The sequence below is a fragment of the Onychomys torridus genome, chromosome 19 (assembly GCF_903995425.1).
Source record: "Onychomys torridus chromosome 19, mOncTor1.1, whole genome shotgun sequence".
NCBI lineage: Eukaryota > Metazoa > Chordata > Mammalia > Rodentia > Cricetidae > Onychomys > Onychomys torridus.
The window spans coordinates 28277322-28293336 of NC_050461.1; the positions used below are offsets into that span (position 1 = coordinate 28277322).

Sequence of the window (16015 nt, forward strand, 5' to 3'; positions counted from 1 at the left end):
TTGGCTAGAGATCCCTGGGTTCTAAGATTTTCAATTAGAAGTTCATGTTTTGCAGTGGTACTTAGAGCTGTGTTTAAAAAGAGATTAGTTTTTGTTTCCATTTCAACACTGAGAATGTAGGAAGGGCTTTCTGGTCATCATCTAAAGATAAAATATGATGAGAAGTAAAGTCAATGGTTGTTTTTAGTTCTTAATTTGCCCTGGCTACTGACAGATGCTGCTGCTGCAACATTTCCAGCTTTCATTTATGGACTCCCGAGCACCTCAGCAGCCCCACTTTCTCTACTTGTCTAAATAGTACTGTCAGAAGGTTTCTGCCCCAACACTTCTCCACCCACACAATAAACAGCTTCCAGTCATCAAATATGCATTGAAAATCTGCGACTCTAAATCCATAGTGCTTACCGTAAGCTCTGTATATCCGCTGCCTTCTAGGCCCTACCTCTGTATGGTTTAATATGTGACACCTTTTCTTCTGTCCACAGGCAACAAGTCCTCAGGGATTATTAAAGGAGGATGCCAAAGGCTCCCTTCAGAAAAGCTTCAGAATCCTCAATGAGGCCAAGAAGTTAGCAAATGATGTGAAAGGTTAGTGTGGCCGTTGTTTCTATTATGTTAAGGTTAATAGCATTACAATGCAAGGATACTACACCATACTATTAAAAAATGAAACTGTGAGCCATGACATATATATATATATATATATATATATATATATATATATATATATATATATATATATATATATTACAAGTGACCTTTCTCACGGGGCTGATGACACTTCGTCTTCAAGCTTCACCAAGCAAAATTCCACAGTTTTAACTGAGTTTCTACAGTGTTGCTCCACCAATCTAAAACAGAAATTTTCAGTGTGATAAAACTTTAGCCTGCCAAACTCCATTTGATATTGTTTCAGAAATAAAATTCAAGTAAAAAATGAACTACGAGGTTGTGGCATAAATGCGTTAGTGGGATCTTTAATTTTGTCAATAGGTTCTGAAGTCTTTAAATATTTACAAAATAGTCTTGTATTTTCTTCTTGATTGAAAACATAAAGGTGCACAAAACAATGTGTACTCTGATATATTATTAATATTTGTAAACATGGTTGTTTTTTGTAGCTATCATTTCATTCAAGTATCACCTGTTTCTCAATACTTTTTTCCCATTACTCTAGTCTCATGCCTTAGGGTCATCTGGCTTGCATCTACCTCCCAAATGTTGCTACACATGGACCCTCATGATGCTGTCATTCCAAGGTGCCCTGTGTTCTTAGTGGTACTCCATCTCCTTAAATTTGCTCATCCTCCTCTATTTCTTCCCCTACACACCTTATAACAGAGCATCAGAGTTTAGTTCAACAGTGTTATGGCTGCTGGGTAGAAAGGCCAAAGGATGGCAAATTCAAGATCAGGCCAGACTACATAAGTCCTTGAGCTAGGGACATGGCTCACTGACAGAGGATTCACCTACTGTACACAAGATCCTAGGCTCCATCCATATAGTTCTTCACTCACTCACTCACTCACTCACTATCAATCAATAACTAAATAACTGTAAGTCTCTGTTTGAAAGAAATAAAAACAATCTTTATTAAGATATCTTCCCTAAGAAACAATGGAGTATCTAATTCACACTTAACCTGCATGTTCAATCTTTCTCATAAATAGACCTGTCAAATGATTGCTGGTATAGATTTTATATTCCTCAAAAAAAGACATAAGTTTTTTTTTAAACATTGAACTTATAATGTATAACATGCTGCCTAGCACAAATTATAAAATAATTACTGATTTTAAATAAATAATAAATTATAAGTTAATGACAATAGATTTTTAATTGAGTTTTACTCGTGGTAGAAAACATAAAGTTTGAAACAGTTTAGATTTGGCATGGTTTAGAGTAAAGTATCTTGGACTCTCTTAGCAACTGATATGGAATTACAGGAGCCATCTCTATTATACCTCATGTGGATACTAAAACGCTTTGGACTGTGCATTACACAAGTTCCTGGCGACAAAATTCTGTGGCGGTGGCATCTCCACTGCAGCAGAAAAATGATTGTAAAGAGCCATGCACAGTTTTCTTACTGTCCAAGTAGAATTACTCCAATCCCTTTGCAGCCACACTTTCCTATCTAATGCCCATGCTGGAGGCTAGAATTTTACTCAGGGCATTAAAGTTAGTGTACAAATATAGAGCCAGACTCTGTCTTTATTCAAACAGTTGACGTATTATTCTTCATGGATTTTCTTTGTTTTAATTTAATGTTACAAAAGTTGGGATGACTAGTGGTAACTACCGCTTGCCTATTGCACATGACACCTGGATTCAGTCCCTAGATCCTCATACAATGAGTGTGGTTGTGCATGCCTGTCATCTCAGCACTGGAGAGGTAGAGGCAAGAGGATCAGAAGTTCAAAGTCATCCTTGGTTACATAGTAAGCTTGAGGCTAGCCTAGACTACATGAGACCCTGTATCCAAAATACATATATATTCTACGAAAATACTTCTATTTGGAGTACTGAGTTTTGGGGTGCTCGTTCAGATCTCATTCCTAAACTGAGAGCTTTATTTACTTACACTGGTTCCAATCCCGTTCTTGACTCTATTTCCCCTAAATCCTAATGCTACACATAAAAGGACACAATTTCATTTTTGTTTCACTTGAAAAAGAATCTGAGGATTGGGGTGGCAGACAGGGTTAGGAGAGAGAAATGTTCATTAGTTGAATGTCTTTTTTTTTTTTGTACTTCAGGTAGTACATTATTTAAAGTAATGAAAACCCACAAACTACTCAAGCAATAATTCCCACAGAAAACCAAGCCAAGGCCATGACGAAGATGGGAATGTTTTCTTGCTACATTATGACATTCTCCTGATTTGTGGCCAATTACACAGGTTATAAAATGGCCGTTAATCAGGGAAATACTATATATCACCAAGAGGAACTACTGAAATGGGCCCTGCAGAGCAAAACTCCTGACAGCAGCTATTAAAATAGAGATTTAGTCATTTCTCTCTCTGTGGCGCCTGGAGTTAGAAGGAATAAAAATGGTGGAGCCAGCATGCCCTCCATATTTCTAATTTGTTGCTTGCTCAAGTCAGTCCAACTTGGTTCGTTCCTGTGCTCTGGTCACAAATGACTTACTGCTGTTCCCTGCCATTTTTATGCTGTTCTTGCCTTGAGGGAGTCTGAACTTGCCAGGAGCAATTTGTTTTGCTTTTTAATTTTTGAATATACATCTGTTAAAAGTGAGTTTGCCCTTGCACATGTTTGAGCCTTGAAGGCAGTCTACAATGCACTAGTTGAATGTCTGTGGAGATAAAAATCATTTTGTTGATAGATTTGAGCTGAGGGACAAACTGATGATTGAAAGGGTCAGAAGATGAATGAATGCCACTAGGTGAATACCGCTTTACAGAGGAACAAGGAGTTTTGTCAATAAAAGAGTCAGTTGGGGCTCTCATCGAATATGTACAGGGCAAAGAATGAAGTAGTTGATGGTGCAGAAACTGTGTGAATGCTAAGATTTTATGTACCACATCTCATTGGAGTCACTTTTCAATTTATTCACTTCCTCATATGCCTCTAATTGTTGGCTTTGCCCAAGGTAAGTGAATTTAATTACTTATGAAAATAAGTAATTGTTCCACATACAAGAAATTGGTGACATGTAATAAAAGAATTATTCTAAGTTCAAGAATAATAAATAAATTAATAATAAATCTGAGAATTCCTAGATACACAGTACTGTGCAATATATGGAACAGGGAAAAACTCCATTCCCAGCATTAACATGTATCACTCCAGTTTATACCTTCTTTCTGTACTACTATGGTGCTTCAAGTACTCAGGCATGCAGTCCACGCAAGTGTATCAGAAAAATGTTGAGACAATAGAGGTGGTACATTTGCAATACTTACCATTTGAGATTCTGTTACTATTCTATATTAGAAAAAGATTTTATTTTATTTCATTATATATTTATGCCATTGTTAATAGATAGGAATACCATGGCCCTGTTAAATATAACGTAGGAGTTTAATTTGATTAAATAATTCTTATATTATTAAAGTTATCTCTTTTTTGAGTTCACATACTACCATTTGCCTGCATCAGTTTGTCCATATGTGCATGTACGAAAGGCAAACAAAACCTGCTCCATTGACAGAGATTTGGCAATACGTAGATGGGATTGAGTCTGTGTCCTCTGGCCACCATGCTGTCTCATCCCATTAATATTGCTAAGTCCTTGTACAGGCTTTTGTTCACTGCTTTGGATGTGAACAGTGAAAATCAAGAGAAGAGGACTGAGATGGAGTCATGTTAGGGGAGAAACAACAAAATACTAGCAACATGGAGACACTGGCAATAGGGATGATGTTCCTTGAGAATGAGACTTGACGGGCAAGTCTCTGCCTCATTTTGTTAGCAAACCTTCAGGAAGTTCATTAGTGCCATCTTAGCCAGGGACAGGGGCCTGAACAATACAAATGGGTGTCCTACCTGGAAATTGCTGGGCTTGGTCCCATATTCAAGACCAGAATCTAGGATTCCAAGAAGTGGGACAGAATTTACCAATCATTTTAGACATAGTAGAGATAAACACAAACACCTTCAACTTCCTGATAGATAACTCAAGGGATGGTGGGGCTTGTATGAAATCAGAGAAACTTGTCCTACTTAAAGGCTTTCAATTTCCTTGCTGACTAACACAAAACAAATCTACAGGCTTTCAATCAGGAGTACAATATGGATCTCAAATCTTGCCATTTAGTTTTATTAATCTAGGTGCAGAAAGAACTACCTCTACTTCCACATCGTAAACATTTAGAGAACCAATCTCTAGACACATACCTCTTCCCTCCTGTCAGAAGGGCTTTGCTATGATCCTCTAGTGGGGGGAAGAACACAGCAGTTGTAGCTAACAGCTATTTGGGGCCTGTCAATCACTCTACCCATTTCTAGAAGTCCTAATTTGGATACTTTCTAATTCATCAATGAGTGCTTTGTCAATAATGTAAAATTATATATATATATATATATATACACACATGTGATCAAAATAGCATAAGAAACTGCAACAAACACCTTATATTTAAAAGACATATTTTTAATCTTGGGGGGAAAATGAGCAACTCACAAACTAGACTAAGATTGTTGTGTGACTCATTTGATATTCCATACTTGGTTCAGGAAGCATTGTGGCATAGGAGTGGTCTGTCATGCAGAAGATCTAATCTCAGCCTTCTCTCTGATTTACCATGATTATTGATTGACAGCACAGCAAATATACATCTTGAAGGTCCCATATATCTGAGGAATTATAAAACTGAATACTGTAGACAATCATATACTCATGTGATGTATGCATGTCTTATAACTAGAATGTAAGTTACAGATTAATATATCTAATTCAGTGATATATAAATGGACTTGGTCAGTATTAATTCTGGAAAAACAACTTCTTCTGCTAAGATCAATGTGGCTAATATACCCTTCTTAACATTATCTTCTACATAGATAAGGAAAGAAAGTTCTAAATGATTGATGAAAAACAGATTCATTACTTCAGTTAACATAAGCTAAATCTTTGCAGGTTGCCTTAGATCTTTAAAGGAAGGCCAGGCTATCAAGGGTTTGTGCTAGCTTCTCTAGTCAACATTTCAATCTTGAACTTTACATTATTAATAATCATGTTTTATAACCCTCTCTCCTATGTGGTAAGGTGTTACCTAGTGCATGAGATTCTGTGTTCAACTTCCAACACAGTGAATCAAACAATACAAATAAAAAAATTAATAAACAAAACCAATGATCAAGAACTGTAAAATACTTGCATTGGTTTAACCAAGGAATTGGCCATTCTAAAAGAAGGTATATGTGTGACACACAAGGAATCAAGACCTTACAAAAGAACGATGACATGTAGAAATGAGTTTATATGTGGGCAGCCTCAATTAATAGTTTTTTAAGTATATTTGAGTATGTTAAAAATACATTCTAGCAGGAACAGCCACAAAGGCTTTGAAGCGAATGACTTTAGGGAGAGGTGAACTTTGAAAGGCCTAAGACACTAGGTTACTACATTACTCAAAGTCTGTTGGTATTATTTAATTTTGAAACCTTGTTCGCTTTTTGCAAAAATCACTTAACTATTGAAATAAATAAGAGCAAAGAACTCTGAGTCCGAAGTTCCCCTTGTTTCTGTTGTTATTTATAACTACATGTAGTCAATTAAGCAAGTGAAGAGACAATCTGTTTTGACATGGAGGTGTTTCCCTCAATTTTGGCCCAAGCAACAAGCTGACCTCCCTCCTAAATAATTCATGTCAGATACATCCCTGTATTCTCCATACATCCTACATCTGAGAACAGCAAAAGTAAATTCAGAGGACCTAAACTATCTTGAGCTCTAGAACAGGTGTAGAGGAACCGCCAGCACTGTCTCAGGAATAGGGGAAACTTGAGAAAGCACTGATGTAGAAGCTGTTTCCTTCCCTGCCTCCTTTTGGCTAGAACTATCTGATGTGAGTATGAATCACTGTGCTTGCAATGAAGACAGTTGCACTGGTATGTCCTCATTCTCTGCCTGTGGGTTGCTTCAGCTCCTCTTCACTTTATGAGCTCCATCTTTATCCAGTTCATTGCATGGAACACAGTTTTCTACGTTAACGTGATGAGAAATGGAAAGAGAGAGAGTGAGATCTTGAGGCTTGGTAGATGCAGCCTTCAGAAAGAAGACAGAGAAAGATACAGCTACTGTGACTGGACATTGTTTTTCTGTGGTCAGGAAAAGGCGGGCCCATACCATCCAGCTTGTGTCTTCCTCTTGTACTCTAAAAGTTAAGCGACTTACATAAGGGTTTCTTTCTACCATCAGCGATTCTGTTTCCTCCACCATGTTATAATTCAAGAACCACAGACATTCTTTGGCTTGCCAAAGCTGTGGTTCTGCTAGGTCTCACAGAGCTTCCCTTTCAAGCCGACATAGCCATACCCATCTGTTGTGGAATATTATTTTTAAATTGTTACATTTGTTTATGCTGCAGAATATTTGTTTAATGATGCAAAGATGTGTTACATTCTTTTTATGCTTTGTTTAACTCTGTGAAGCTGTGTTACTTTGCGTGCCTAAAACACCTGATGGTCTAATAAAGAGCTGAATGGCTGACAGCAAGGCAGGAGAAAGGATGGGCAGGGCTGGCAGACAGAGAGAATAAATATGAGGAGAAATCTGGGAAGAAAAGATCAAGGAGGAAGAAAAGGAGGAGAGGGAGGACTCTAGGGACCAGCGACCCAGCTACACAGTAAGCCATGGAGTAAGAAGTAAAGAAAGTTATATAAGAAAGAGAAAGATAAAATCACAGAGGCAAAAGATAGACAGGATAATTTAAGTTAAGAAAACTGATCAGAAATAAGTGAAGCTGAGGCTGGGCATTTATAAGAAATAATAAGCCTACATGTATTTATTTGGGAGCTGGGTGCTGGGCCCCCAAAGAGCCAAAAGAGTAAAAACAACCAACAACACTTACCTTTATCTTTCTTGCTGTCCTTGTGACTTCAATCTCAGAACCTGTGCTTCACTATGTTCGAGTCCTGCTTACCCGATTCTGTTGGCAAAGCTACAAAATGTCCACCTTGCTTCACAATGTTCCATAAACTAAGCAATAAGTGAGCATTGTCAAAATGAATAATTAAGAAGCCAGAGTCAAATAGCTAAAACATCAAAATCCAAAGTCAGAGTATATGCATTAATTTTGGATTTTATATACATTTTTTATTTTCTAGAACAGCAAAGGATCAAGACAATAGTTTTGAAATAGAATTTGAAGGGTATCAATGGAAATATTCTTTAGTTACTCTTTCTTCTGGAAAACAAACAGAATTTTTCATCCATTCTTTGCTAAGCATGCAGAAAATGATATAAATCCAGTGATACCCTTTAAATTAATGGCTTTTTAAAAAAATAAACTATTCATGAATATCTTGCTTGCTAGAGAATTTGAATATTCGTTGTGTAAAAAAAGTCAAATTCAGTCAGGAAAGAAATGAAATGTTTACAGTTCTATTTCCTTAACAGATGAAGAACTCTGGGTTCTCAGTGACAAAGTAGCCCTTAATCCCAGGGAATCCACACAGACAGTGCCCACATCCCCAGACTAGACCTATTTTACAAAGGAGGCTTTGGTAACCATTCAATAACTTTATTTTAGTACCAGCAGAACTGTTCAAGGAAAGATGAGCTGTGATTGACAAAGAAGAAAATTCAATTACTTGGAAAGTATATTTGAGAGAACAAAATAGAAAATACTAATATATTAGTGCCATAAATAAGTGCATTGATGTTTTAGAGATGTGCTTTGCTGGGATGGTTTATGCTTTGTTTTCTGTAAAATTCAGTCTTTGTCTTGGATCATAAAGTGAAACACCTTAAACAAGATGATGTGATTATATTATAATAATCTGCACTATAGTCATGGCTGCTTGTGGATTATGGCAGTGGTTTAATTGAGCTGTCTATAAAAGCCTTTATGTGCGTTGGGGTGGATCATTAGTGTATCCAGTACTTGTCCATGTCCAGAGTACCGCAAGCTCAGAATTCTCTGTCTTCCTTCCCATCACGTTCTTTCCAGAAGAAGGTCAATGGAGGACAGGATGATGATTCCTCAGCTGTTTATTGTTGTCCCAGGTCCTACAATAGCCCTATGCACAGTCATGAGAGGGGCAGGCACAGTCCAGTTAAAGCCATCTTTCTGCGGAGCATAGTCTCCTCTGACCTCATCACTCTGGGTATAGGGAATGATGAAAATAATAGTCCTCCTGTTGGCAAGTACTACAAAGATGACACTTTTCCTACACTTAAATAGACTTTTTTAAAAATCAAAGAACAACAGTATACACACAGAGAAAAATTTAATTAGTACAGCTAGATATATTCTAGGAAGTTTTAATTTCCTGTTTTTGAAGCTGACAGTTACTGTTCCATTGATTCCTAGTTCCTATTGTAAGTGCAACCAACATTTTCTAGTATATTCTTCTACCTAGTCCCCAACCTCTGTCCTGCCAAATTTTTGCATACATATCATCATCTGTATGGTGTATGCCTCAGTTACTTTTCTGTTGCTGTGATAAGACACCAAGGCAACATTTAAAAGAAATAGTTTGTTTACCCCTTTAGTTTCCAAGGGTTAGAGCCCATGACCGTAAGAATGGACAGACATATCGCCAGGCAGGCAATCATAGTGCTGGAGCAGTAGCTGGGAGCTTACACCATGAGATACAGCCATAAGCAGAGACTGAGAAGAGACATTGGGAATGGTGTGGGCTTTTGAAATCACAGAGCTCACCCCCAGTGATGCACATCCTCTAACAAGGCTACCCCTCTCAGTCCTTCTCAAACATTTCCACCAGAAGAAGAACAAGCATTCAAATAGGGGAGCCTATGGAGGCCATTCTCATGCAGACCACCACAGTGTATCTTTCTTATTCATGAGGAAGGTTTAAGGATCATTATACACCCACACATACTCATATAATTCTTTCTTAAAGGCTGCATCATCCATACTATTGTATGAACATGCTGTATTGATGTAAAAAATGCTCTTAACTGAATTACTTAACATTTTCTTCTTTTTTTTCTATGACAAAGATCTAATATGTATCGCAGATGATACACATTTCAGTTTTTTTCTGTATATCTTATATCCACTGAAGTACAATTTTCTGAAGTTAGCCTCTACAATGCTGAGGTTTCAGGGTTGTGCCACACATAATAATAAGGTCAGTTTCTCAGTAGAACTTCTGGTCCTAAGGCTGGGATGATGCTCAGTGATAGTAGATTTGCTTAGCAGATGTAAGGCACTAATTCAATCCCAAGTGCTGATAAAGAATTGCCAAACCAAATCCATTTCCATTTAAAAATTCTGATAAATTTATTTAAATGCTCTTATTTAAATGCAGCATTGTTAATTACTTTTTACTTTCAACACTCTTGTGAACACTTGATATTAACAGACTTTCATTTTAATTTTACTAGTTTCTTGGAAATCTCATACACTATATTTTGATCACATTCATCCCCTCCCCCACACTGCTCTCAGACCCATACCCCATGTCTTAATCTACCCAAATCTGTGTCCTCATATTAAAAAAAAAAAAAAAAAAACTATCAAATCCAGTTTGTGCTAGCCATATACTCTTGGGTATGTGTGGCTGTTCAGTGGAGCATGGTTGCCCTATCAGGAGCTACACCCTGAAAGAAAATCATCTTTCCATCTCCCTAAGTTGCCAATAGCTCCTTAGCATGAGTCTTTGTGTTCACCTCTCCTTTCCATGTTGGGATTTTATCTGGCTTGAGCTTGAGCGGGTCTGGTGCATGCTATCACAACCACTGTGAGCTCAAGTGTACAACTCCTTTGTCATGTGTAAGAAGCTCTGTCTCCTTGGAGTCATCCCTCTACCACCTTTAGCTCTTGTTCACCTTTTTTTACTCCTTCTTCCTCAGTGACCCTTGGGCCTTGGGAGGAGGGGTGTGATATAGACGTCCCTGCATTCTGCAGTCTCTTATTCTCTACCTTGGCAAGTTAAGGGTCTACATTTTAATTAGCATCCCTTACAAAAGGAAGCTAGAGAGGCTTATGATGAGGGTTAAGAGATACAATAATCTGTCGCTGTAACAATTAAGTTATTAGTAGCCACTTACTTACCTATTTAGTAGAATAATAATAGTAGGTTCTCTCTTAAGGCTTATGATCTATCTAGACAAAGCTTCTTGGCTTCAATAGTAGTACCAGGTTTGAGCTTCATCTTATAGAGTATAACAGGCCTTAAATCTAAGCAGATAGTAGATAGTTACTGCCATGACATTTGTGGCCACGATTGCACTGGTGGGTTGCCTTGCCAGGGCAATCATTACTGTAGCTCATGGTGTTCACATGTGATCAAGATTGATGATTGCTTTGAATCTTTAGAGATGTGTGTTTTATTTGAAATACGCAAGGTCAGAACATTAGTAGGGAGCCATGGCTTGGCATTCAAGGGAGGAAAGATAGGATGTAGTGGTATAAATAGGTAAACAGTACTAATGAAACAAGAAGGGTTATGCGGGATGGGGAAGGTAGCTCAGAAGAGGAAATACATGGAGAAATAACTAACACTAAAGACATTTGAAAAAATCATATGGAAACCTGCTCTTATAGAGGCTTCATATCACACATACCTATATATATATATATATATATATATATATATATACATACACACATATGCTCATATTTATATATATACATATATATGAGTTATTAGGTAACTCCACTTAATTTCATATATATATATATATATATATATATATATATATATATATATATATACACACATATATCTTATTAGGAATATGCATACATAATTATATAATATATATTGTTAGGTAACTTTAATTTCATATATATGCATACACATATTATTTGGTATATGTATACATAATTATATATATATATTGTTAGGTAACTATTTAATTTCATATATAAATAAATATATATAAACAGAGTTACCTAATAATGGAGTGGCAATTGGCCCTACTAGATCCAGAGGCTAACAAATTAAAATCTGAGTTTCAAGAGTGTATTTCTCTTTTGGACTTGTTGGAAAGGGAGGTTCCATAGACTCCCAAACATGACAGCCTATTGCTACTACCCTTGATCACCCTCCAAGACTCAGCCTACTGCTAAAGACACCCTGTCCTTTCTTCATATAACCCATATCAATCAAGCTGATGTTGACCTTGAAATTTTTTCTCTATTGTGTAACTTCCACAGTGCTGGAAGTGCTTTATTCCAGAGGATGTTATTAGACATTTGACTTTTGCTAATCTGCTAGATGAAAAATATGTTTGGCTCTTTTGCTTAAGGTTCTTTAATCATGATAATGTTGAGTATTTTGATTCTGCAACTGGTTCTTTCTTTTTAATTTACTGCAATCTACCTTTCCCGTATTTTGTCTATTATCTTCAACTACATGGAAGACTTGGCATATTAGTCTATCATTTTTGCACAGAGGCTGTGTTTATGTGGCTCTCTTCTCATTTCTGTAACTGTAACAACAAGGGAAAAATGAAATAGAGACATATAGATGGATAAGCATGAGGAAAGGCTGGGGATATAAGTGGAGATGGGAAGACCATTACTACTGGTTGGACTGGTTCCATCAATCCCTGCTCCTGAAATCATGCTGTGAGGAAGGAGGGAAGTGATTTGCTAGAACTGATAGGCATTGCATGTGGTATGTATCACAAACTCAACAATAGCTAACCATCACTATTTCTAAATGCTGGCCAGTCCTTTCAAGAAGACTAAAGACCCCTCTCTTACTTGTCCCTTTTTAATATACCTCCTTACTTAGAGAGTCTGCCTTTTATCTCTGCTTTGTATTCCATTAAGCTATTTTAAACAATTAGTGTGCATCTCCCAAGGAAATAAAAATTATGGTATAATAAACTACCAAAAATATATCCACAAAGGCTGAAGACATGGCTCAGTGAATAAGAGATAAGCATAAAGAACTGAGTTTGGGTCCCTAATATCCAAGTAAAGCCCTGGGGGTGTAGCAATGCACATTTGTAACCCTAGAACCAGGGTGGGATGATAGAAATAAGAGGATTTCCCAGGCTTACTGGACAACTAGTCAAACCAAAATGGCAGGTTCCAGGTTCATTGGGACACACAATATTGACACCTGGCGTCTGCAGGGGTTGCACATGCACACATAGGTACATAGACTTGCATAAATACACACACACACACACACACACACACACACACACACACTTTTCTTTCCAAATGTGGCAAATATTATTGTGTGAAGTAAACTTTGTGTTTTTCCAGTTCAACTTGTCATTTATAAATGAAGCAAGAAAAGAGGGCTGGTGACTAGCTTCTTCAAACTTCAGATATTGCGTTAGTGACTTTTTCTGTTGCTGTGATAAAGCACTGTGACCTAAAGCAACTTACAGAAGAAAGAGTTTATTTTGCCTTATAGTTCCAGGGGCAGGGGATATCCACAATGGCAGAGGAGACATGGAAGCAAGAAGCAGACATGGTGACAGGAACAGGTGACTGAGAGAACACATTCCTATCCATACAGGAGGTAGAGAGAATGACTTGAAAGTTAGGCAGGGCTAAAAACTCCCAAACTTCCTCCAGTGTCAAGCTTCTTCCAGCAAGGCCTGGCTGCTCCTCAGATGGTTCATAACTTCCCTAAACAGTACCAGCAAGGTACCAAGTTTTCAAATACCTGACCCTATTTGCCTGGGGGGGGGGGGCAGTTCTCACTCTGTCCACCACATATGCTTATTGTATATTGGCCCTCAGTAATATTCCTAAGCTAACCTTTTTTCATATCCTTGAATCAATCTTTTTTCCCCAAGTGATTTTGAAGTTCTTGACATTGCTAAAATCTAAGCCATATAGTTCTTATTACAATAAAAACTAACCTAAAGTAAAAAAGATGATAATATAAATAAGATAAAGAAGCCAATATGCACACATTTAATGTTAAATTATCACTTGAAAGTACTGGTTTTGAATGTAAGATAACATAAGCTAATGTAGCAAGACAAAAGGCTTTATTGAAGTCTTTTTGGGGGAATCTGTAAAAATATTTCTTTATCTATGAAAAATGATGGGTTTATCTGGGTTGTATTGCTTTTCCTTTGCTTTATTTTTTATTTCTATTCCAAATAACACTCAGTGGTGTTTACTGAAATAAGATATGCTTATCTATGGTTATATAAAAGAATTTGAAGAGCTAACCTGATGATACTTTTTTTATAATAAAATTTGAATATGTAAAAATCAGTAGAGGGAGGTCAAGAAAATATCATTAAAATGCACTTGAAGGCTGAATTTGGAGGTTTCTAACCCATAGGAAACCATCAAGTTAAGTCATAGAGACCAGATACCAAGAGAAAAAAATGGTATGGCTAAACATTCTCGAGTACCAAATGATCATGATATACATATTTAACACAGAACTATGTGGATGGATAGATGATAATAGATGAATCATATCTTTCTTCTAGATTAATAGAAATGGGTTAATCTAAGATATAAGAACCAGGTAACAAGAAGCCTGAACGGCCAAACAGTTAATAAGTAATATAAGTCACTGTGTGTTTACTTGGCTGCTGGACTGGCAGGTAAGAGAGATTTGTCCTGACCGTGGGCCAGGCAGGACCAGGAAAACTTCAGCTACAGTTTATTAACTGTGTGTTAAAGTTAATTGAACTTGCATTTCCAAGAATAATATAAATAATTTTGTCTTTTGGGGGCTTATGTTCATAGAAAATCACAACGACCTAAATGGCCTGAAAACCAGATTAGAAGCTGCTGATATGAGAAATGGTGATCTCCTGAGAGCTTTAAATGACACTTTGAGCAAACTGTCAATCATTCCAAATGGTGAGCATTATGGTCCTGCCCTCTGCATCACGTGAACTGAAATACAGAAGGATCTTGGTAGCTTTTACTATTTTCCTAACATTTCATTTCTACTACCATAAAATAACGGCTGTATGTTTTCTTAGTTATGAATTATCCCATTGAGAATCAGAACCATATTTAACAATATGGAAGTGCTTTGTTTCCTTTAGTTAGCATGCATAGGAACATGTTATAGCAAGGAAGAGATCATATTATTATATTTTTATTCCTGTTTCAGCCTAAGAACTCTTGTATTAGTGGGAAAGAATCAAAACATACATGCACTGTTCTCTATGACACCGGTGTACTCTCACAAATTCACAATTTATTAGAGTCTCTACACAATAGACAAAAGCCTGTCACCATTTCATATGTCCTGCTTGGATAAAGTGACGTTAGCTATTCTCCATTTCAAAAACAGTAGTGTCAACCCATTTCTGTAGTATCATCCAACATATTAAAACTATTTAAAATGAGTGTTTGATTATTAACTATGGATCTTATTTCTATATTTTCCTAGCAGGCTACAGTGAATTATAAGTACTTACTAATCAATATGATTTGATGGACATATATAATCTCTCATGCTAATTGTCCAAGGTGGAAAGAACTGTTATGTTCATTTTGCAAGTGAGAAACTGAGAAGCAGAATGCTAAAGGCCATTGTTAAAAGTGATGCTTATGAGATTTGAACCTTACATTTTTATCTTCACAGCCTTACCCACCAATATAGACACACAAGCATGGATCTATTTGTACAATTGTTTTACATAGTGGTGGGAATGTGTGGGAAAGGAGAAGCTACTTAACTCACAGTGGCCAAAAAGCAGAGAGAAGGGCAGAGGAAAGAGGCTGGGAATCATGTAAACCCTTCAAAAGCATACCTCCAGTGACACACTTCCTCAGGTCTGCCTCCCACTTCTTTCACAGTTATCAGTGCCCCCAGTAGTCCACCAAATTATGAATCTGTTGGTGGATTCATCCATAGATGAAGGTGGAGACCTCATGGTTCAAACACTTCCCAAAGTCCCAGCTTTGGCGACAAGTCCTTCAACACAGGAACCTTCAAAAGTTATTTTATATTCAAACCACCAGAACTGTGTTTTACATTCAAATCATGATCCAGAAATAATAACATACATGAATGTAACATAGGAAATATTAAAATTCAAATGCATTTTACTTTTTTATTAATTTTCATGAATGTCTTGACTACTTAGAACCTACCAAAGTGCCAATACAGAAAACAAATAGAAACACACAAGCATAGGTTCTAACATTGCCAAGAAGCTTATCCCAAAATTAAAACACATTCATTTTGCTCCTATGGAGATACAGATTCTTTCTTAACTCTAGTTTTGAAGAAGCTACATGAACCGTGTGGATAGATTCCTCCCTTGAATATGCTCAGCAGCAAATCACAATACACCCTTAAACTACAAACTTAGAGAATAATCACATTGCTGTTTTAAAAGCTAATCATGTGCTCATCACAAAGGTCCCTGAGAAAATTCAATTTAGCTAAAAATTTGC

At 36.9% G+C, this 16015-nt stretch overlaps 1 protein-coding gene across 1 annotated transcript in view; it reads left to right on the top strand.

The window, feature by feature from the left end:
• The window catches only part of Lama2 (laminin subunit alpha 2), a 577324-nt gene that overhangs the window by 489431 nt on the left and 71878 nt on the right, over positions 1 to 16015 (top strand). Inside the window, 2 exon segments of the mRNA XM_036168737.1 lie at positions 486 to 588; positions 14345 to 14461. Of these exon segments, the coding sequence (XP_036024630.1) occupies positions 486 to 588; positions 14345 to 14461 (220 nt within the window).